Genomic DNA, 24,213 nt, shown 5'->3' with positions numbered 1-24,213 from the left:
ATGAAACAGTTAAAACTTACAGGTTTTGTTATTTTCTTTTTCTTTTTGACTGAATCCTTAACCCTGCCCACAAAGCCTCAAGATGTAGGTAAGAAATTTACTTGTATATCACCTAAGGAATGACTAAGTTGGGATAATTTCTATTTTTTAACTTTGTTTTCTTTCAATTTAATTTTTCGCTTGCTTTTTTCTCCCTCTCCCTAGTTTACATATACTGATCAGATATCCTGAACTAACCTTCCCATATATTGTATTTTGGTGATCATATTACCCTATCTATAGACAGAGACAGTTATCACACCCACCAAATGGTCACCGGCCTTATGGTAGTATAGGAAATGTTGCTGGGAGATATAATTTGGATTTGAAAATATTAGTATTTCTTGCAGATGTGTATAGTGTATGGTAACAGTGGAACATTAGATATGAGTTAAGATTTTTCTGGAGCCTTTGGTTGTTCAATGTATCTCCCAACTAGGTGGTAAACACCATAAGAGTATGCAGGACCTTGTTTCTTCCAACTGTACAGTTTGTAAATCTCCCCAAGCCTGGCTGATGCAGTGTCAGCCTGGAGGAAAAGGTGACTTTTATATTTCTTCTGCTCAAAGGGGGAACATTTTGAACTTCATCTGTTCAGAGGTGTCTTTTTGTAATCCCTCTGGCCTGAAAGGAGCATATTTTTGTACCTCGCACCAAGGTGCTGTAAGTGTTGCCATGGCCCTGAAGATGTGGATTGTGTCTTAATTTGGTACCCCCTACAGTGTCTGCTAGTGAGCCCAGTTACCGGGCTTGAAGAAGGGTAGTCATTCTTGAGTTTTCCTTATCCTTTGCCCCTGTAACAACTTACTAAAAAATCCTGTTGATTTTTGTCTCCAATATCTTTTGCATTCATGTTTTCCTTTGCACTTCCATTACTCCTACCAAAATTCATGTCCTGCTGATTTCTCAATAGGATAATTGCAAAAGTCTCCTAATGGGCTTCTTGCCTTTTTCCACCTCATCCATTCATTCTTCCATCCATCTATTTGACAAACAGTCCTCGTCACTTTCTATTTGTCAGGCACTGTGGGAGATCCCAGCATATCAGACATACCACTACCTGCCTGGTATTTCTTAGCATATAGAAATGATGATATTACTGTTCTATATAAACATTTTCAGTGGCTCTTCATGGCTTCCAGTTGGAGCCCAAACTCCTCAGCTTTATATGAAAGATCTACATAATTTGGACCCAGTTTCTTTCTATCTTAGGTTCCATTAGTCTTCTTTATGACCCACTTTTTCATCAAAGTGGATTAATTGACTTTCCCCCAAGACATCCCAGGATTTCTTACCTTTGTGCTTTTACTCACACCATTCTCTCCACATAGAAATATGAGTTTCCTTATTTCTCAGCTAGCTGAAATCTTGTACATTTTTTTCAGACTCAACTCATATGCACCTCCTCCTATACTCCTTTTCTGGTTCCTCACCCAGAGATCATAAAGCATTCCTGTCATATACTTACCCACATTACTTTAGAATGTCATATAGATTCTACAGTGGATTATAGTCATGTTCATGAGTCACCTGCACTATGAAAGTACTTAGGAACCCAAGGTCCAGGGGGAGATGTTTTAGTCATCATTGATTGCCTCATAGTATCCAGCACAATGCTTTGCAAAAGTAAGGACTGCATGAAAATAGTCTATGTGAACAAATATAAATGTGCTCTGATAAGTGTATGCTCACTGGGAGGGAATCAATGATTTTAGACTAGTTCAGAGAACACTTAAATATCTGTGTCTGACTAACACTACAATCTGTACTACCACCAGCAAGCTCTGGTATCTCTTGTTGGGCACAGTTGTAGCATTATATCACTTAACAATGAACACACATACTACTTTTCTAGTCATATGTGACACTTAGTGGGGAAATGGTGCTTGTATTTGACATTTGTGGCTGGGGAGCCATCAGTAGTAAATCTAAAGTCTGGTCAGTGTGAGATTAATTCAAGTCAATTCAACTTAATGAATATTTTTTGAGCACGTAATCAACTGTGATTAAGATCTAATATTTGGTTCATATGATGTCTCTTCTTCATGTTAAATACGCCAAAATTATTTTCTACCATCAGTTATCTATTTTATACTTTATAAATTTATCACATATAGTTTTTTATTGGGAAAATGTTAAAATACCAGGATATATAATAACCTAAATATCTTTGTTTTTCAGATGATGTCAGTATCACCCAGAAATTTATAGAGGATAATATTGGATATATGTGAGTTTCTCTAAACTCATTTTGATGATGATGGTGTTTACTATAAGCTTATCTGGTACCTTCCAGAAATGTTAATTCTTCTCAAAAGTTATGTAATTAAATATAAACCATATCAAAAAATAAATACAGTGTTAATCATAAAATTCAGATGAGGCAATTGAATTGTCAAGAAGTTGTAAAACTTATAGCCTTCACACTTTGATAATTTCCTGAGGTTAGTCTGCAAGTGGGTGTTCCTATGAGTTTTTGGTTGGACATAAATCGAAATTCTGCAGGTCATCATTGTGTACTCTGTGTGGACTGTTGCAGCACCATCATTGCATTTGCTCAATATATTCAGGAGGCATCCTTTGAAGAAGTAGAAATGTTGGTAAAAGCCATGACAGAATACAGAGATAAATGCTTGGCTGACATGACACTCCCAGAGTGTTCAAAATTAGCTGTAAGTAAATTGTTTGCATTTCCTAAACAAACAAGCTTATTTGTCAACACTGAGAGAATTTTTGCCTTGGAAATATAAAAAGAAAGATGCTCTATGGCCCTCATTTTTAGTTTTTAATTAAAAAATCTTTTAAAAAAAAACAACAGAAATTTATTCTCTTACAATTCTGGAGGCCAGATGCCTAAAATCAAGGTGTTGTAGGGTGTGCTCCCTGCAGAGGCTCTAGGGGAGAATTTGTTGAATGCTTTTCTCTTAACTTCTTGTGATAACCAGCAATCCTCAGCATTCTTTGACTTATAATTACCTCGCTCCCATCTCTGCCTCTGTCATAACATGGCCATCTTCTCTCTGAGTCTCTTCTCCTTGCCTTATAATGACAGCAGTCACATTGGATAAGACCCTCTCAATAACTTGGCTCTATCTGCTGAGACCCTATTTCCAAATAAAATCCCATACACAGGCATGGGGATTAGGAATTGAACATAACTTTTTGGGGGACATTTTTCAACCCACAACAATGAGTATCTGGCTAGTCTCATTACAAGATTCCAATAACGAATTCTTCCTCCACCTGAATGAATTTGGACCTTGAAGCCAACTTGAGAATGAGGAAGAGTTAGTTTCATGTACCAACATAGTGGTCAAAAGCTTATGTCTCCAGAAGGAAACTAAAAAAGCTGAAACGTACAGGGGCCTGAGGAGTGCTATTTTCCGCCATCTCTACTAAATCACCACTCAAATGTGGTTTTGGGGCAGAATGAGAGTCTCTGTTCAAAATATATATTTTAATTTTATCTATAACCCAGAGAAACAATTAATATAGGAACGGCTCATAGCAGAAATCATGGTGAGGGAGGTGAGTAATGCAGATCTTAGATTTCTAAAAGCATCATCTCTCGGCGTCAGGAAGGAGAAATCTGGGCCCCTCACTTTTTAAAAAAAAATAATTAATTAATTATTTTTTTTGTTTGGCTGTGTTGGGTCTTCGTTGCTGCACGTGGCCTTTCTCTAGTTGTGGCGAGCGGGGGCTACTCTTCATTGCGGTGAGCGGGCTTCTCATTGCGGTGGCTTCTCTTGTTGCAGAGCATGGGCTCTAGGCACGTGGGCTTCAGTAGTTGTGAGGTGCAGGCTCAGTAGTTGTGGCACACAGGCTTTGTTGCTCCGTGGCATGTGGGATCTTCCCAGACCAGGGATGGAACCTGTGTCCCCTGCATCGGCAGGCAGATTCTTAACCACTGTGCCACCAGGGAAGTCCCTGGGCCCCTCATTTTTATTTTGCCTGACTTTAGTATTTAGGGTAAGGCACTTTCCTAGGAGATGCAATTCTGTGTAATGATGTACAGGAGGACTTGGTTATGAGCTTGCAGTCCACGCTGTAAGTATACAGGCAGGAAGACAGGCAATAGCCTGGCAAAGCGCATGGAAGTAGAGGTACCTTCCTTCCCTGCCTCTCTCAATATGTACTCTGCTGTCACACCCCCTCTTCTTGGCCTCCTCCCAATAGAGTCACCATCTGCATCTCTAGAAAACTATTACTAAACATTACCACTAAATACTTCACCAACACATTACACTCTGACCCTGTCACCTTGGAAGAGAAGGAAAAAAGCCATTATGTAAGAGAAATGTAGGCAGTAAAGAGATAGGCAGAGGTTGAAGGGCCTCAGGATAGGATAGAGAAAACTTCCCAAAGTGTGGGATGGTTGTCAAGGGTGTGGGTAAAGATGCTCTTCTGGTAATATTGGGAAAATTTGGGAATCTTTTTCGCAAAGGGTGACACTCACCACTCATTGTCTCCACTGTGTCATCTCAGAAGGTTGAAAAATGTCACAATGAATAAAAAATGTCTTTTACTTTTCTGTTGTCCAGAATGATGTTTTACTGGAAAATATATGTGCTATGGAGGGACTGCCACAAAAGCATAATTTTTCACACTGCTGCCATAAGGCTGACTTTGAAAGAAAACATTGTTTCCTCCATAATAAGAAAGCTGATGTAGGATTTTTGCCTCCTCTCCCTACTCTGGATCCTGAAGAGAAATGCCAGACTTATAAAAATAACAGAGAATCTTTTCTAAACAAGTAAGTTTAATTTTAGTAGAAAAATGATTTAATTGAAGAATTACTCTTAGGCTAAATCCAATATCTCTTCCAAAGGAACATAGCTGGGTTTCTTAATCATTTAGTTCATTAAACATGCATTTGTGTGTCAGATTCTGTGGTCATTGCTGAGGAGATGAACAATATATGAAATCTGCTTTCAAGATCCTTTCATTGTGATGTGTATTTTCTAATGGGATGAGCCCCAGAACTGAAGGGTGTGCATGGCACCAAAGTTCTACTGGAGGAAATAATATAGTCTTTCAATGGAGAGTTATAGCTTTTACTAAGGGTAAACATTACATCAATGGATGTTTAGCAAAAATCTGTTTTCAGTAGTGCAGTAGTTGTAGAAGCAGAGACTTTTTCTGGAAAGCTTAAACCACAAAGCTTGTTTGAACATAAGTGATTATGATCTCGGAATCTTGGATGGAGTGTGTATAGGTAGCTGTTCTTTGAACCTGAAAAGGAGAGATGCCGACCATCTGGCATGATAGGGGAAGAAAAAGAATAGCCAGAGCCCCGTGTTCATGATTAGAATGGCAATCATCATTCCTCTTTGGGAGTTGGCAACTTCAGTGATACAACTTTTATTGGAAACTCAATAACGCTGCCTTCCATTGAAGCCTTCAGTAATGGGAAATCCTTCTTCCTCTCACCTTTACTTTCACAACTTGTTCTTCTCGTCTTTTTAAATCTTCTCTTTTCCTTCCCTTGTCTACCATTCTTTCATTACCTTCCTGTTTTTTTCTTTCCCTCCTTCCTTCCTTTTTTCTTTTATAGTTATATCTACGAAGTTTCCAGAAGGAACCCCTTTGTTTTTGTCCCTACACTTCTTACTGCTGCTGCTCGTTTTGAGGAGATGACTAAAATATGTTGTGAAGAACAAGAAAAAGCTAACTGCTTTAGAACAAAGGTGGGTATTACATTTGTTTTCTTAAAAGGACGAGGATTCATCCCAAACTGTAGATCTTTACTTAAAATTAAATTATAGCAAAAGAGTTGTTTACCATTTAAAAACCATTCTCTTGTCACTTTTACTGGGTTTTCAACCCATTGGCCACCTGCTACTGATCTAAATTTCTTATTACCTGAGACCCTTGAAAGACAATTGCCCATTTCTAGGGTCTCTCTTCTGGCTTTGTCTTCCTTGTGAATTGGAAGGAAATGCTAGTGAGTAAATAACCAGGGTAAAAATGACATTTTATCTTCTATCTTGGACAAGTCCTCTTTTGACTACTTTTAAACTCTTTTAAAGTCCTCTTTTGACTACCCATAAAACTGAATCATCCTGGTAGAGATGGACAAGCTCACAGCACTCTTCACCACTCATCTTCCCATCAAGTATAATTCAGTCACTGGGAAGACTGGCCCCACCTTTATAATAAGCCACAAATTTATATTTTGATATGTACATTTCCTGAGATAAAAACCCCATAATTTTCTGTTTCTGAGCAAAGTTTGGAATTGTTTGGTTGACATGTGGTTAAGAAATAAGAGAATAGTGGGATTTTGTTCTTGCTTCAACAGAATTTCTCTTTATCCTTCAGGCAGAAACTTTCATACAATATTTAAAAGCATTATCTTCTTATCAAAAAAATGTCTGTGGGGCACTTATGAAATTTGGACCACAAATCTTAAAATCTATGTGAGTTTCATAATAAGTATTTTGTTTCTACTTGTATTTTCTTGTGTAAGTCCCATTTTTGTTAAATCATTGATGACTTTTTATTTATACTCTTCCTAGTTCCTCAAGGGTTTTGAGGTGGGGCTCAGTCTGGGTGGATTACTCAGACCAGGACATTAGGTCCGGTTGAGAGAAGACCTGCAAGGTGGGGAGACCCCAGAGAGAAAGAGGACTACTTCTGAGTTAGTTTTTGGTTAGTTGGGAATCTGAGTGGGTCTAGGAGTTCTGAACCTGAGTTTTAAAACATTCAAGTGTTTTAGACATGACTTATCCATCCATCTTTGACTTTAATGACTAGGAGACTACCCTCTAGGGATAAATTTTATTTTACATGCTTACCCTAGCCAACTAGCAATGATGCTAGTGCAATGTTTTGTGAAAAATTCTGAGATTTCAAATAGATCAGCAGGAAAGGATTCTGTGATGAATAACCTATGCCAGCCATGGGCTCACAACAAGAAATTGTGGTCCTTAAAAGAAGTGTTTTGCTATAACAATTATGGAAGAGGGCACATCTCTCAGGCCCTTTTTTTCCCAGTCCTGATCTGGGACTCAAAATATCAACCTAGGATTTTCAAAATGATCATGTGGGCCATGCAATGTATAAATATTGGTAAAGCCATCAGTGAAAAAAACAAGGGTACCACATGCTTACTGCAGCTATTTATACTGTATTAGCAAAGAGCTCCCTCTTGCCTTACGTGTTGTTCAAGTTGTTTTAGTGGTTTATCAATTCTATTTCCAGAAACATTGCTGTACTTAGTCAAAAATTCCCCAAGATTGAATTTAAGGAACTTATCTCCCTCCTAGAAGATGTTTCTTCCAAATATGATGGATGCTGTGAAGGGGATGTTGTGCAGTGCATCCATGGCAGGGTAAGTATTCTATAAAACCAAGTAAAAATAGTGATTTTGGGGGTGGCTATATTTTATTTTGAAGTTGCCCTAATGTGTGGCTACTCATCACAATAAAATCAGAGTGTTGATAAATTGGTTGGGATTAACAGATAACACTACTGTATATAAAATAGATAAACAACAAGGACCTCCTGTATAGCACAGGGAACTATATTCAATATCTTGTAATAGCTTATAATGGAAAAGAATCTGAAAAAAGAATATATATATATTCTTTTATATACATATATATTCAGTTATATATATAACTGAATCATTTTGCTGTACACCTGAAACTAACACAACATTGTAAATCACCTATACTTCAACAAAAAATAAATTGTTAAATAACAACATAAAATAAATAAAATAAAAAATAAAATGTTAACAAATAAGACCAAATAAAACTTTGGAACTTTTTATACATGGGATTGTTTTTAGATTACTCAGAAGATTCTATTTTATATGGCTAAATGCACATGACATAAACTCCAGGAATTTAGAATTTGTGGACATTAATTTAGGCCAGACTAAAGTTTTCTTTAATATTGCAAATACTCTTTAGTTATATTAGAAATTAACAGTAAAGCTCAGAAAATGATTCATCTTTATGTTTTTAAGAGCTGCTTTCTCTGAGTTTCTTCAGGCTATTTAGGAACAGTCTTTCCAGATAGGTAAATACGTTAATTTAAAATAACTCTTACTCTAGTCTTTAAAGTGATTCTCTAATGACATATACTGGTAAATATATTGTTGACCTAGTTGAAGATGTTCATGCATACGAGGGTAACACAATTTCATTAAAAATATCCCGACTTCTTAGTTGAAATTAGGCTTTTTCTTAGTGACTTTTAATTAGTCTTTCTGTTTTAAATTCACAAGGAAACATCATGTTAATTAGACAACTTGAATTTTAGAATATGAAGATATGTACATTTTATTTCAAGTAGCGGACAGTAGATATCACCAAGAATTATTTTGCCCTTAACTGTATTTCAATGAAAAGCAATCTCACTCGCTATTTACTTTTATACTGTTTGATTGTTTATGGGGATGTTGGTTTTATAATATTAATGTACTGAAAGGATATAATTGAAGATTTTTCCGTGAAGTTTGGAGCTGAGACTAAGGGATCATATTATATTCTTAATATCCTTTTCTTTGATGGCTTTATGTAGAAATAAGAGGAATAGAATTGTAATTTATTCAAAATAGAAATTAATTCTCAGACAATAAGAGATGTGTTGCCTAGAATGATGATGGCCTTAGGTGAAACGTATATATGTTTGCAAAGACGGGCTCCCTGGTTCTAGGAGGTTTGCTGGAAACATGGTGCCAGCCTCCTTTCCATTTCTCACCTCAGCCTAGAGCTTCATCTCATTCCTTATCCTCAGTGTTCCCCAGAAGAAGATTCCAGGCTGGTGAACAGCTTGGGCAAAGTCAGAGAGTCTGGAATAGCCTGGTGCTTTGACAGAACTCAATGTAGTTCATGGGACGCTAGGACAGAGAGTAGGAGGAATGTACAGCCTAATTCTGGAGGGTATGGAGAGAGGACTAGAGGCTAGACTAGCTTTTAAAAAATTATCCAACTAATGTGTAAGCAAGATAGCTTCACCCTCTCCCTTATTCCCGTAACTTTATATGGAGGTCAGAATTGGGTAGGGAGAGTAGGGAGAGGGGAGAGAGTAGGGTTTACTATTTTGTACATTATTTGATAATTTGAACAGCTTCAAATGAATAATATCCTTAGGAAAATGGCAACAATGAGCAGAATATCTCCTTATGTTTGAGAAGCCTTCATCTGGCAGTTGCTGTAGTGGTTCATTTGTTTACCATTCTTTCATTCGCTTATCAAATATTTCTTGAGTTTCTACTATATACCTGGCAATGTGGTTTCAGGCCATAAGAGAAGAAATCTAGGATTATAGATATTACAGTAACATGTCTTTGGTGGCCCTCATTAAAGTACAGATGAACTCTTATGGGAAAGAAACAGCATTTAGAATTTAAAATGCCGATACACCAGTGGAGTAGGGGTAAAGTATTTAAAAGATTAATACTTAACAATGAATGTAAACTTATGAGTCTATTTTTCATAATTATATCATCTAAAATCCTGAGAAATAAAGCTTGCCTTAGTATGAAAGTTCATTGTATTCAATCAATACAAAATTTAATTATCTATCAAATTAGCTGATGAAACAAGTCCAGATGTTATGCACATGGTTGATTTTGCTTTGAGTTTTGAAGGAAAATCCAGCCCTGAAGATATTATGAAAATAAAGTCATTTCCCATTCTTATTTGATACAGAGCAAGGTCATGAGCCATATTTGTTCAAAACAAGATTCCATCTCCAGCAAAATCAAAGAGTGCTGTGAAAAGAAAATACCAGAGCGCGGCGAGTGCATAATTTACTCAAATAAAGATGATAGACCAAACAACTTACCCCTAAGAGAAGCAAAGTTTACTGAAAGCGAAAATGTGTGTGAGGAACGAGATGCTGACCAAGAGAACTTCATGGCCGAGTAACATAACTCTATATTGACATTTATCAGGCAAATAGAAACTTTGGATTTGACCTATTTTGGCTAACTTGGGTGGAAGGAATAGGGATCATTTAAATCACATAAGTATTGGGTCTCATAATTTTAAGAGTCATGGCTATCGATTATAGTCTTTTTACATGATTTTAAGAAAATGCAACTGTGTCATGATGTGATGGCTAACATTTATTGAGTACTTGATATGTGCCAGACAATGGGCTGAGTACTTTATATGGATTATTTATTTTAATTCTCATACAGTCATGTAAAATAAGTGTGATTTCCCTCAATTTTCAGATGAGCAAACTGAGGTACAAAGAAGTTAAGAAACTTGTTCAAGTTTCACAGCTAAAATATGACAGAGTAGGGATTAGACCCCAGGAGGTCTGGCCTGAGAAGTTGCAGGCTTACCTGCCATGCTCTGCCCTCCCCTGCCGTCCCTCCCCCTACACAGCTGCCCAGCTGTTCAGGGGAAGACTAGTTGACTTGGAGCCAAAAGGACTAGATTTGAGTCCTGGTTGAGTCAGTGGGACAAAAGTTAACCTCTCTGTATTTTAGGTAATCATATATAAAATTCATATAAGAATATTCGTTCATTCCAAATATTTTGGTAATAAAATATAATCCAGGGACTTTACTAGGTTAGACAGGGTTCTTATCCCCAGTAAGCTTTCATCAATAAGAATTGTGATGTGAGAAGAGATAGCCTCATAAATAAATGAGTACAAGAAATGCTCTTTGATTTCTGATAGCAGATGATAGGTAATGTGGGGACAGGGGAGGAAGTCCCTGGGGACCATGGAAAGGCTTGATGGGGAGGAGGTACTGGAAGAAATTTTAGTAATCTGGATAGAAGGAGTAGAGCATGGATAGAAGTGTAAAACTGCTTGGTGTATATGTGGTTGTGAATAGGGTTTCTGCAGTGAGAGAGGAGGGTAGTGAGAGGTAGATGGGTCAGATCATACAGGCATGCTAAGTAATGAGATGCCACTGAAGGGTTTTCACTGAAGAATAAGGAAGGACAAAATCACTTTTGTTTTTTAGAAACTTCATCTGGAATGAATCCCAGTTTGGGACTTAGGTGGTTGGTAAGTAGTTTTCAGACTCAATGAGATGGGAAGTATGGGGGAATGTTTTGTGGGAAAGAGAATATGTTTGAATCTGACCACCTTGACTTTGAGGTGCCTGTGCGGTAATTAATTGGAAATGTCACAAGATAATTTTATATATGAACCTGGAATTCTGGAAGGAGGTCTGGATTGAAGATACAGGTTATTGAATACTCACCAAATTTTCAGTGCTTCCCATCTATTAACCAATTTAATTTTCAGAACGACCTTCTGAGGTTAGAACACTTTTATTATCCTCATTTTACAGACAAGGAAACTGAGGCACAGAGGTTAAGTAACTTGCTACAAAGTCACACAACTGATATGTGGTGGAGCCGGGATTCAAATGTAACCAGTGCGGCTTCAGACCCCTGCTCTTATAACCACTGCGCTCTATTGCTTCTCATGAGTCATGGACACTAAGTCAAATTAATCTAAATGATAGATGCAATGCGTTTCACTTGTACCTGACATATGCTTGCTAAATGGAAGCAATTTTCATCCTCGTCCTCATCCTCATCATCTCCATCACCATCACTATGACAACTAAAATAGGGTTTGAAGCCTGGGGAGAAATGATAGAGCAGCAATGAACATGCTGAGCCAGAAATGTTTCAGGTGCAGTTTTTCTGGATGCAAACATTTGATGCAAGACCTCAGTGGATCTGCCAGGCTAGGGTCGGCTCCCAGGGGTTTTTGTTTGCAATATTTTGGTGGTGTGTTTTTAGGTATAATTTTGTTCCTGGAGAAAGGTCCACGGCTTACGTGAGATATTAAGGGGAACACTTGATTCTCTGAAGGTTAAACACCACTGCTTTAGGATATGGGAATGTATCCCACAAATGGGATTGAGAAAGCAGGTGGGGAAGCAGGAGAGATGATGTCAGAAAAACCAAGATTAATCAAGAGAAAAATGTTGCAAAACAAAAAGAGATTAAAAAAAGTTCCTTGGACTCGGAAAACTCTTGTGAGGTATTGCTCTCTCAAAACATAGACCATTTTTACTTAATTTGAATGAATAGAGAAGATACTTTTATGAAGAAGATTGTAAACAGCACAGTCGAGGTAGTTAAAGAAAACACCTCTCTTTTGAGAAGAGAGTCAGCTTGGTTTAAACAAGAATGAAGTAGGCATCCTATGGGACCTAGATTCAAATTTTATACTTCTATTAACAGCCAGGTGCTTAACTGGTCTGAGACTTGGTTTTTTCAGCTATAAAATAGTACTTATCTTGAGGGTTAAGTGAAGTTAAATGAGAAAGTGTTTTATAAAGGGTAGGAAGCCTATCTTGGTCTCCTATGCACAAGGCTTGATCCAGTGCCTCGCACCTACTAAGGGCTTAATAACTGTTAGCCTTTTCTCTCTCCCTTTCTCACTTTCTCCCTAAATCACACCCACATATACTTCACCGAGGCCATGGAAACCTTCGCAATGACTTAGGGTGGCAGGAGTGATTATTCCCATATTTGACAAGTGTCAGGATGAAGGAATGAGCAAAGGCTGCTCCACAATCTCTCCCCAAGTTGGCACCAGGGGTGGGGAGAAATCCATATTCCCACCATCTCAAGATGGAGGTCTGAATGCATTTTCCAACAGAATTATACTCGATATGTATTTTCTAAAGTATTGGTGGCATGATCTACTATTTCTGATGCTTTATGGATTAAATCATTCTAACAATGAATGCTAAATACCTTTAATCATTCTATCCCTCCAAGTAAAAGGATTGTTAGTGTAAAACATAATATGGAAGAGAGCCTTTGTAAAATGATCTCCTGTTGTCAAAATGTCCTCTTAAATCATTCCCTGACCAAACCAGAGGAGGAACTTAGCATTTGAAGACAGACTCAGTATTAGAAGATCTCTCTAGAGTAAAAGATAGCAGGATTTGGTGTTTTGCTCTTTCTCGAAGTTCTAATATACAAAATATTTTACACATCGCAGGTTTCTTTATCAATACTCAAGGAGACATCCAGAACTGTCCACACCAGAGTTGTTAAGAATTGCTGGAGTGTATGAGGATCTCCTGAGAGAGTGTTGCAACACGAAAAACCCTCCAGACTGTTACAGACATGCGGTAAGTTCCATCCTAGTAGGCTCAGAGAATTAAATAAACAAAATAAAACAACAAACATTTAAAAACTATCAAAGTTTCACTCTGGTAAGTTGATCATTGGGAAGACCAACATCATCGGTTTGGGTTACTCATAATGTTTTGAACTACAAATCCTGTGTGTTGATGCAAAAAATTCTTCCCATTAAACATTTATATTTTTATTTATGTACTCTGTAGTTTCTTTGGCCAATTCAGTTTTTTGTTATAGTGAAAGTAATAAATGATTATTAAAGCTGATTAAGAAAGTATCAAAATTTACAAAGAAAAAAATAAAAATTTTCTGATTCTGTCACCAAGAAATAGCTATAATTAACATTTTTTCATCTTTTCTCTGCATATATGAATATATTTATATGTGTGTTTAAAAATAAGATTGGAATAATACTTTCTTAAGAAAACTTTGGATCTGTTTTTATTTATTGGCATAAAAAACATTTTATGTGATTAAACAGACTTTAAAAAATGTACTTTATTTTACATGATGGTATTCCATCATAATAATTGATTTAAATTCTCTCATACTGTACGTTTGAGATTTTGGACATTTATTTAGCTTTTTAAAATTTTTATTTGTAGGTGACCCTAAGTATCTCATTCCATTCATCTTTATTCATATTTATGGTTATTTTCTTAAGACAGATTATCAGAAGGAAAATTATTAGGTCAAATTATATAGACTTTAAAATAAAAAATATTTGATACAAATGGCCAGGTTACTATCTAGAAAGTTATTACCACCATATAGTTCTATAACAGTGCTTGAAAATGCTCATTTTACCTACACCTTCACCAACATTGCACATAGAAATTAACTTTGCTAAATAGTGAGCATGTTTTAAAAATTTAATTAATTTTTTAATGAAGTTAAACTTTTCCCATATGATTTTAGCTACTGTAGTTATAAATTTCCTGTGAACAATTTGTTCATGTCTTTTACCCATTTTTCTGTTGAAATTAGCATTTTTAAATATCAGTTCATATGCACTTTTTGTGTATTATAGAAATTAATTATTTGTCATTTTTGATTTGTTTCTCATTCATTTGATAAGTGTTGCTTTTGCTTTACTTAAAAAATTACCTCCACTTGCCAAAAATGCCAGTTTACACCCATTCATATTTGAGCAAGAAGTAAGAAGACAAGTTTTATCCAGCTCTACCGCTGTCCCTAACAAGGAGGTCTGTTCCTGACCCTTAAATGAATCATAGTGCTAGAAAATTCTCTTTATTATATGGAGACACAATTCGTCCCACAGCATTCATCCACTGGTGTGTAGTTTTCTCTCTAGTGGTCACTTAGTAGATGTCCAATTTTATGCCACGTGAGAGAGAGTTTGTCAAATATTTGAAGACAATTATTGGAGGTTTTAAGTTCCAATTCTAAGTGATGAAAAAGAAGATATAAAAAAGATACACATGATTAAAAATGTTCTGTAGCAATACTTACTCACTGGGTGATTCTAGGCAAGCCACTTGACTTCATAGGGCCAGATAACTTCTCTGGCCACTTCAAAGTGAGAATCAATATGATCATTGTCTGGGAATTCCCTGGCGGTCCACTGGTTAGGACTTGGGCTTCCACTGCAGGGAACACGGGTTCGATCCCTGATCGGGGGACTAAGATCCCACATGCCGTGACGCGGCCAAAATAAATAACTAAATAAAGACATACATAAAAAAAATAAACAGCTTGTCACCTCTTTCTAAAAAAAAAAAAAAAATATGATCATTGTCAACATCAGATTTGAATTTCACTTTGCAGACTGGAAAGCTCTATAAGGTAATGATACCTCTACAAGGTAATGATAATGAAAATTTTGAGCTTTCAAATTTAGCAAAAATCATATCTATAACTATAACTTAAAAATTCAAATTCTTACATATATAAAAACTACCCTCAATTTAATGAATAGCGTATGATAATGAGAGTTTGAAAATGCTATATAAATTAAAAAAGCAATTAGACAAGTTGACTTGAAGCTTATGATTAAATTTTAGATAAAATGTTCATAAACATGATTGTTCGTATTTTCAGGAAAACAAATTCAATGAGACAACTGAGAAAAGCCTCAAGATAGTACAGCGAGAATGTGAACATTTTCAGATTTTGGGGAAGGATGACTTGAAATACCAGTAAGTTGTTTGCACAAGTAGGTTAACGACGGTGACCAGGATAAAATAAAGAGTGCCACAAAGTGTCAAAATCTTAGCTCAGTCTTTTAGTTATGACAAGTTCATAAACTCTGGGAAAGAATAAAAACATAAAAGTCAAGAAGGCACATCAAGCTGTCATATTAAGCCCTTACCAGAAATGAGGTTAGAAATTGAAGACATACAGGATTCTGGACAGATTGATTCTCTAATGCATTAGTTTTTGTTTGGACTAGTCTTTCTCACTCCCAGCTCAGAATTTCTGGATTTTACCTCATTTCAGGAGTGTGGGGTGGGATGGAGAAAACTTCAGGTTGTTATAATTTTCCAAGGAAGAATTATTTAAGGAAATAATTCTTATTGAGTAAAAAAAATAATTCTGGATTTACTTAACACTTTAATATTCATTTTAAAGTATTCTTGTGAGCATTCACGAATAATATGAAGTTTGTTCTGGATTTTCTTAATTAATTACCATGCTAATGTATTGTGTGTTGAAACCAAACATCTTCAAGTCACAACAAAACACAGCTTAAAAAATATATTTTCACTATTTCTGCAATTGGGCTGTTATCTGAGAACTCAACCCATTAAATATCTTTGTTTCCTCCATCTCAGATTATCCTTTTCCAACATGTATCTATTAAATTTTCCCTTCGAAATATTTATTAACTGCTCAAGGGATTTCAAGCAGGATTTTACATACTAGCCAAGATATTTTCTTCCAAGGAGCTCCTATACTCACAGGTGAAGAAGGATGGGCAAATCTGAGAGTTTCTGAATTATCATGAAATTAGAAGGAAACTGAAACACAGCGATCTAGGAGGCAGGGTGCAGAAACACAGAGAGTGAAGGGACAGTTCTCTACCACTTTATGAGAGAGCTGAGGTTCGCATTGCCCTTACGTTGGTTGTCCCTAGCCTGGCAGGGTCGGGGCTTCAGAGGGCTAGACAAGGGAAAATGGGTACCTGCTTTTGTCCAGAACAAACAGACAAATGTTCTTTCAGCTACCTCATCAATCTCACAAAGCTAGCCCCCCAGCTCTCCACTGAAGAACTGACCTTTCTTGGCAAGGAAATGGTGACAGCTCTGACCACCTGCTGTACACTGAGTGAAGAGTTTGCCTGCGTTGATAATTTGGTGAGCCTGGCCCATGTGCCTGACTATTCCTAAAAGAAAAAAAAAAAAAAAGGATGCTTTTGCACTCATTGATTTATAGTGATTATCCGTCTTCCTCTCTTCATTGTTTTCAAGATTGTTAAGCAAGGAAGGTCAAGTTTTATTTTTGGCTTACTGTGTCAAAATCCTGAGAAGCAAAAGAGAAGTCTTAAATATTTGCTTGGGGTTCTCCAAATCATCTTTATTACTTCTTATTTATATTAGAAGCAATTTGTTAGAGCAAACCACTTGGAATCATAGAATTGTTTCAGAATGATAGAGAAAACTTCATAATCTTAAGTAATGGGATAAATTCTCTCTCTTGTCCCACCAGGTCAGTAAGAGAATTGCTGCTTCCAGCCCAGTTTGGGTTGGGTGTACCTTTTTAGGTCTGGGGTGGACAGTATGCTGGGGACATCCCAGAGGGGACTAAATCTAAGGGCCACAGTGTCCTGATGCCATTTTCAGTTGGCTGTTTGCAGCTCTCTGCTCAAAATCACAAATTTGTGTATATGTTAACAAGAATTAATCTCTAGGCATTTAAATTGCTATGGCTTGAATTTTTGTTATAATGCCATTTAGGACCCCAGCCTCTACTTTTCTTTGCACGTCGTTTCATGTTACAAGTGCATGGGTTTTTCTAAGTTGACCGTGATATTAGCACAAACTAACAATTCATCTAGCTGTATTTCAAAACTCCATTGCAACTTTCATTGGTATAGGTGGATTTAGTTCTTGGAGAGTTATGTGGAATAAATGAAAATCGAAGTATCAACCCTGCTGTGGACCACTGTTGTAAAACAAACTTTGCCTTCAGAAGGTCCTGCTTTGAGGGCTTGGAAGCCGATAAGACATATGTGCCTCCATCTACCTCTCAAGGTTTATTTATCTTTCACGCAGACTTGTGTCAGGCTCATAACGAGGAGCTCCAGAGAAAGAAAGACAGGTACAGACATTCTCTACTGTTCACCTTTTTCTCAGCAGGAAGACATATCATGTATTAATGAGGTTTATTGTAATGGATATGTGATTTTGGTGTTATAATCCTGTTCTTTCTGTCAAACTGTCCAGTCTGTACAATTATAAGTTAAAACCTAGCTAGTCTTTTCCTTTGCTAGAGCATTGGAGTATCCAGAAGACTGTATTTGAAAAGGTGGGTGAGAGTAACCATAAAAAAGCTCATAGAAGGATCATAATGAATCAGATTTTCTAGAGAGAATGTCATAGATGTTTGCTCTGAGAATCTCTCTTAATGTCTGAAGATAAGAGAGGCCAAAAAGGAACACGAATTTTGCTTTTGTTTTCTCAGGCAATGCTATAAATGCCAAGGAATCAGATCTTTTTTTTTTTTTTTTTTAGATTAAGCAGTGTCTGTATCAAGTGGAGTGGAAACAGAATTCAGTTATTGAGGAAGGGGGAATAGATGTTGCTTTGGACATGAATTTTCTAGAGACAGCAAACGTAGTCACATATTCTACAATATTGTGCATATTGAAGACTTACTATATGTTCCCATATTTTATACAATTTCATCCATGACTACGTAACTCTCCAAAGATTGTTATAATGGAATCCATCCTGTGTGTTTAACAAGAAAGTTTCAGGACATCCTTTCAAAAGTGGAGTATTTTAACTTTTTACATTCACCCAAATGGAGATTCCTAAGACATATGATTCTATAACTAGCCTTTTGGAGAAGAGGGCTGCAGAAAGAAATCGTTAATTAATTCTGTTTAACATCACTGGGTCACAGGTTTCTTGTCAACTTAGTGAAACTGAAGCCTGAACTTACAGGGGTGGAGCTGCAGTCATTGCTGGCGGATTTCACGAATGTGGTGAAGAGGTGCTGCCAGGCCCAGGGGCCTGAAGCCTGCTTCAAGGAAGAGGTACTTCCAGCTCTTTTCCCCCTGAAATCCAACTGGTATTCCTGGTCAAACAAAAGAAACCAGAACTCCCCTTAGGACCCCGCTTCCTCCCTGCAATGTCTCCCAGGCTGAGGCCTGAGAGCACAATCGCTACACAACTAAATATGCAGACATCTCTCTGACAGGGTTTTGGCACCATCTCCTTGGTGACGACATGGTGTAAGAAAAGGTGTCAGGAAATCATAGGTTCTATGCCAGCAGTCTTGGTCATGTCACTTAATCTGAACTGTGGTTCATCTTCTTTAAATGAGGACGGTAATAATTATCCTTGAATTATACCATCCAGTTGGTTAATAAATAGTTAATCTGACTTACAAAGGAGATCGTATCAGTCTCAAAGGGAGGGGAGCAGGAAGGACATCAGGAAGTGATGAGGTCTTTCAGGGGGTGGCTGTGTCACCTTCCTGGCCCTTGTCCCAACATCCCCTGCTAGAGAATACCTGTGTGTGAAGTGAGGAGGTGGCAGAGAAGATGAGAGGAGATGTGTCCCCTGCTGGTTCTTGTTCCAGGAACCTCAGGCACCTGTGAGTGTCGGCCCCAGTGGATACTCCTTGGAAGCACCTTGCCCACTGTTTCTTTCCTAGTGACACCCACTCCCCTCCAGACTCACTCACAACTCGTGCACACACACGTACTTCGTTCACACTCACATGCTTCATGCACACTCACAGGCACACACACACACACACACACACAGAGCTTTCATTCTGGTTGAGGGCCCTCTGTTTTTCTGAGTGAGTGCTTAGTCTGGGAATTTTTTTTGGCACAGACTACTAGTTTTTTGAAAAACATGCTTGATTTCATTAGAGGGTATTAGTAACATCTAGCATTTATCTGGGTGAGTGTATGTATTGAGACCACATAAAGGGAGAGATGAATTCCCTGGCAGTTTGTAAAAGGCTGGGGTGTCTGTTTCCAAGATCACCAGAAGAAATGGTTCATTGTCTCCTGTACAACATGGGAGTGGTTTAACTTTTCTTTACAAAACTCAAGACAACATGCTTCTCTAAATTCAAATAAAAATGTCTTAAATTTTTCTTTTCATTTTTTTTTATTGGAGTAGAGCTGCTGCACAATATTATATAAGTTACAGGTCTATAATATAGTGAGTCAAAAGTTTTAAAGGTTATGCTCCATTTATAGTTATTATGGAATACTGACGATATTCCCCATGTTGTATAATATATCCTTATAGATTATTTTATATTTAATAGTTTGTACTTCTGAATCCCCTACCCCTATATTGCCCCTCCCCCCTTCCCTCTCCCCACAGGTAACCACTAGTTTGTTCTCTATATCTGTGAGTCTGCTTCTTTTTTGTTATATTCACTAGTTTGTTGTATTTTTTAGATTTCACATATGCGTATATCATACAGTATTTGTCTTTCTCTGTCTGACATTTCACTAAGCATAATGCCTTCCAAGTCCATTCTTATTGTTGCAAATGGCAAAATTTCATTTTTTTTTTTTAATCTCTGAGTAGTATTATGTTGTATATACGTGCCACATCTTCTTTATCCATTCATCTGTCGATGGACACTTAGGTTGCTTCCATATCTTGGCAATTGTAAATAACATTGATATGAATGAACATTGGGGTGCGTGTATCTTTTCAAATTAGTGCTTTTTTTTTGGACACATATCCAGGAATAGCATCGCTGGGTCGTATGGTAGTTCTATTTTCAGTTTTTGGAAACCCTCATACGCTGTTGGTAGGAATGTAAATTGGTGCAGCTACAGTGGAAAACAGTATGGAGGTTTCTCAAAAGTCTTCCTATGTGTTTTTATTTCTTTTTTTTTCTCTCTCAGGGTCCAAAATTGTCAGCCAAAAGTCAGGTTGCTTGAAAAACATCAAGTAAAACTCACCAAAGGTAATAACTTCTATCTCAATCAAAGGTTAAATGTATTGGTATCTTATTTGGTCATTTTGGCTTTTCACTTCTCATGCTTCAATGTCAATTTCTGGCTCATCCCCCATGCCTTACACCTAACAGACCCCAGTACTGGTCCTGTAATGTTTCTCTGAGTATCATTCACTCCTTATGGGATGGCACAGCTGCATTTGTGCTAGCACCCTCTTACTGTCCCAGCAGTTTTCTGAATACCTAAAGGTATCCACTCTTCTGCCCTTCTGCTACTACAGTCAGATGTCTGGACCAGGAAGGAAAGGCAACCGAATCTATGAATGTTGACAGGGAGAGGAGGGGGTTGGGATGGGCAGACAGGCCTCAGTAAAGCTGTTCTAAGAGTCTCTTGCTTCAGTATTTACATAAAAGAAAAGTGATATGTTAGGGATTTCAAAAAAGTGTATAAAGGATCTCTTCTTCCCTGCAGTTTGTGTAAGACGAATTCACAAACTTTAGGAACAAAATATTGAGTAGATACAGCAAGGATGTTCAGTGTCCAGGAAGAGAGACCTGGACCTCCACAGGGAGTAGGTTTGGATCTACAAAAGGCAAAACATAGTTACCACTAACAGTTCTTTTTATATACATGACTTTCCATCACCCAAGTTATAACATTTCATATTCTTTTGCTGCACAAGATACTATTTTTCTTTCCAGGTTTCGGAGAAAAGAGAGGAAGACCAACATACCTGCTTCCTATCTGTCCTGTGGTGAATTTCATTTTCTGAGAAGAACACAGTAAAAAATTCTCCTATAATCATTATCTGAGATCATGTTATTGCAGCAAGCAATAAACAACAACATTATAAAGTTATTTCTCAAAGACTAATTGTCATGTGTCAACTTGTTAACAAAATTAAACAATCAAGAGTCATTCATTCCTTCAGGATCTTTGGCTCATTGGCTAAATCTACTACTTTATGGAAGACAGGACTCTGAAATAGCAATTGTGAGGGCAGAATCCTCACAGATTCTGTTCTTGATGCTACTGGGAAGAAAATGGGGAGTTGTGGGCATGCCGCATGACCTCTACTACTACTACTACTATTACTACTACTACTGCTATTACTAGCTGGGATTGAATGTTTTCAATGTAAAAACATCGTCGTAGGTACTTCTAATGCATTACCTCATTTAACTGTAACACCTCTATGAAGTAAACCTTTTTTATTCCCATTTTACAGATAGGGAACCTGAGGCTTGGGGATATAAACAAATCTGTTCAATGTCATATGACTAGTAATTGCCAGAACCAAGGTTTGAATTTGAGCCCTCTAATTTCAGAAGAATATTCTTAGCCACTGTACACACTGCCTGTGTATGGCCGTGTTGTGGGTGTCTTATAAAATCTGTTATTAAGAGAAGGGGAAAACTGCCCAAGCCATTTTGACAGTGACTCTTTTCTCCCCACATCCCCACTCCATGCCAAAATTGCTATTATGCTGGAGCTGTAAGCTTGGCAGTGACATCTAAGGAGAGGGAGTGGTAGGAACTGGGAAGCCAGGAAATGAAGGTTGGTCATGGGATCATGGCTTGATGATCCTGGCTGTTCTCTAAACTTTTAAGGTTTTTAGTATTTCAATGTCTGAAATGAAAGATGATGACCATCGAAGAGATAAATACATGAAAATATTCAGAGTTCTTTTGGTTTAACATTTAGAGCATAGTGTTTGGGATTCTCATTCATTTATCAACAAATATTTATTAGATCCTACTGTGTGTCAGACATTGTAGATGCAAATATGAGGCAATTAGACATGGTTCTTAAGTCCTGTTGGGCAGGGGAGAAGGATAGTAAGCAATCACATACAGTGTCATAGGTGCAGGATGGAAACAGCCCCTGTTGTGGGAACACATAATACCCGCACTCAATCTAAGCTGAAGATGCAGGTGGGTGGGGAGCGGGGGGATTATATTCCTTCTGCCAGTAACTTGCTGTATGGCCTCAGACACAAGTACCCTACGATCTAAGACTCCCATTTCTTGGTGTAGGGTGAAAGAATAATCCCCACGTCACAAAGACTTTAGAGAAATGTATTAAATTACTATATAAAGTATCCAATACAATGGCGAGCAGATAATAGGTGTTTAATTCATGAAGCTATTTTGTCCTTTTACCATTTTTCCAAGCACTCTTGTTTGTTAACAAGGATAATAAGGAAGAAAATTTTACTTAGATCATGAATAATAAGTTTAGCAAACAGAAGTGAAACAGAGCATAGTTTGCTAATTCAATTTTGTACCTAGTAGTGGATTCTGCTATGTGTCCAGTGCTATGTTAAGAGCAGCAGATATGAAACCAGAGACCCAGGAAACTCTGCCATCACAAGACTCTATTATCACAGAGGAAATTGCCGTGCAACTCTCTCCACTGATGTGCCAGAGAACACACTGAGAAGGCGGGTAACCAGTGTGATGTGAAGAAAGGAAGGAGAGGAATGTTTTATTCGGAAGTCATGTTTTTCCTGGAGAAGAGAGGATTTGGAACAAGGGCAAGTCACACTTACTCTGTATTGCTCAGACAGAAGCCATACCAATGAATAGAACGTACCTGGACTCACTCGATGCAGCAAGACTTTTCTAGTACTAGAGATCTTTGGAAACGTGATCAGCCTTGGGTGCTATAATGAGGGCCAAGACTGCACGTGCATGAGCCATCACCACCCAGGTTTTTGGTGGAATCCAGGGACCCAGCCTTGCTCTTTCTAACTCTGTTTCTATGACTTGGGCTAGAATTAGGTTTGCTGTAAAAATAATATTTTTAAAAATCATCATTGTGTCTTGTACTTGGACACCTTCCATTTTTGATCTTAAAGGTCAGCATGGAGATCTTCCTCTCTTAGAGAACAAATTCTGTGCTGTCTTTTGAATTCTATCACAAAACCCATTCCCTTGCCTTTGCCTAAATAATCCCCACAGCTTGTCTTTCCTCTGGTCTAAAAATTCTGTTATTAATTACTAATAAAGAACTTAACTTTTTTTATGTCTTCAAGAATCTCTTACTGTGAAAGAAGGATTACCGTGAGAAATTAATTTTGTCCAAAATTTTTAAAAAGAGGAATTAGTTTAGCACACATACAACAGTTTTTTTTTTTCTTTAAGTAACAGTTCCAATCAATTAATAGTGGCTGTAATGAGGCATTGTGCTGTGAATGATTCTAAGGCTAATCTAGGTTCAGAGAGAAAGAGTACAGTGATCGATTAGTAATGTCTGCAATGGGTGACAGTCTGGCAGCACTCATCCAAAGGATTTGCTATCCCTAGAGCAATAGGTCCATTTCTGATAGTCCCAGGTGGCTCAGAGTAAGATCTCAAGGGAACAGCTCTAAAGATGCAAGACAGAAAGAGCTGAGCATTAGGACAGTTTAAAGGACCCTGAAAATCTACCACACAGGGCCATCAATATTCTTTACCATAAGCCAGTGTGTCCCAAATCTAAATAACAGATTTGTTGTTGTTGTTGTTTTTCAGGCAAATATATCTGTCCCACTTGTGATATTTCTTCACCTAGGAAACCAGAAATGAGAATATGTGGGTAGAAGAATCAAGCAATGGACTGCCAGCCGTAAAGATTATCTGGTCCAAACCCTCCATCTATAAATGAGGAAACTGAGGACGGGAATGGTTAAAGTATTAACCAGTGATCTTCCATTTCTAAAACTTTTAATCTTTACATTTAGCTTAAACTTTTTTTTTTAAACATCTTTATTGGAGTATAATTGCTTTACAATTGTGTGCTAGTTTCTGCTGTATAACAAAGTAAATCAGTTATACATATACATATATCCGCATATCTCTTCCTTCTTGTGTCTCCCTCCCTCCCACCCTCCCTATCCCACCCCTCTAGGTGGTCACAAAGCACCGAGCTGATCTCCCTGTGCTATGCGGCTGCTTCCCACTAGCTATCTATTTT

At 37.5% G+C, this 24,213-nt stretch overlaps 1 protein-coding gene across 1 annotated transcript; it reads left to right on the top strand.

Annotated features, from left to right (window-relative positions):
• On the top strand, nt 1-20,238 carry AFM (afamin). Its single transcript, XM_059924053.1, has 14 exons — nt 1-88; nt 2,221-2,269; nt 2,579-2,711; nt 4,581-4,792; nt 5,594-5,726; nt 6,361-6,458; nt 7,243-7,372; nt 9,705-9,919; nt 12,991-13,123; nt 15,195-15,292; nt 16,318-16,450; nt 17,191-17,414; nt 18,222-18,354; nt 20,203-20,238. The coding sequence occupies exons 1-14, from the start codon at nt 1-3 to the stop codon at nt 20,236-20,238; spliced, it is 1,815 nt and encodes a 604-aa protein (XP_059780036.1).
• Nucleotides 20,239-24,213: the final 3,975 nt, after the last annotated feature.

This window comes from Balaenoptera ricei, chromosome 5 (assembly GCF_028023285.1).
Source record: "Balaenoptera ricei isolate mBalRic1 chromosome 5, mBalRic1.hap2, whole genome shotgun sequence".
Classification (NCBI taxonomy): Eukaryota; Metazoa; Chordata; class Mammalia; order Artiodactyla; family Balaenopteridae; genus Balaenoptera; species Balaenoptera ricei.
Note: the sequence above shows the minus strand (reverse complement) of the source record. Positions and strands in the feature narration are given on the sequence as shown.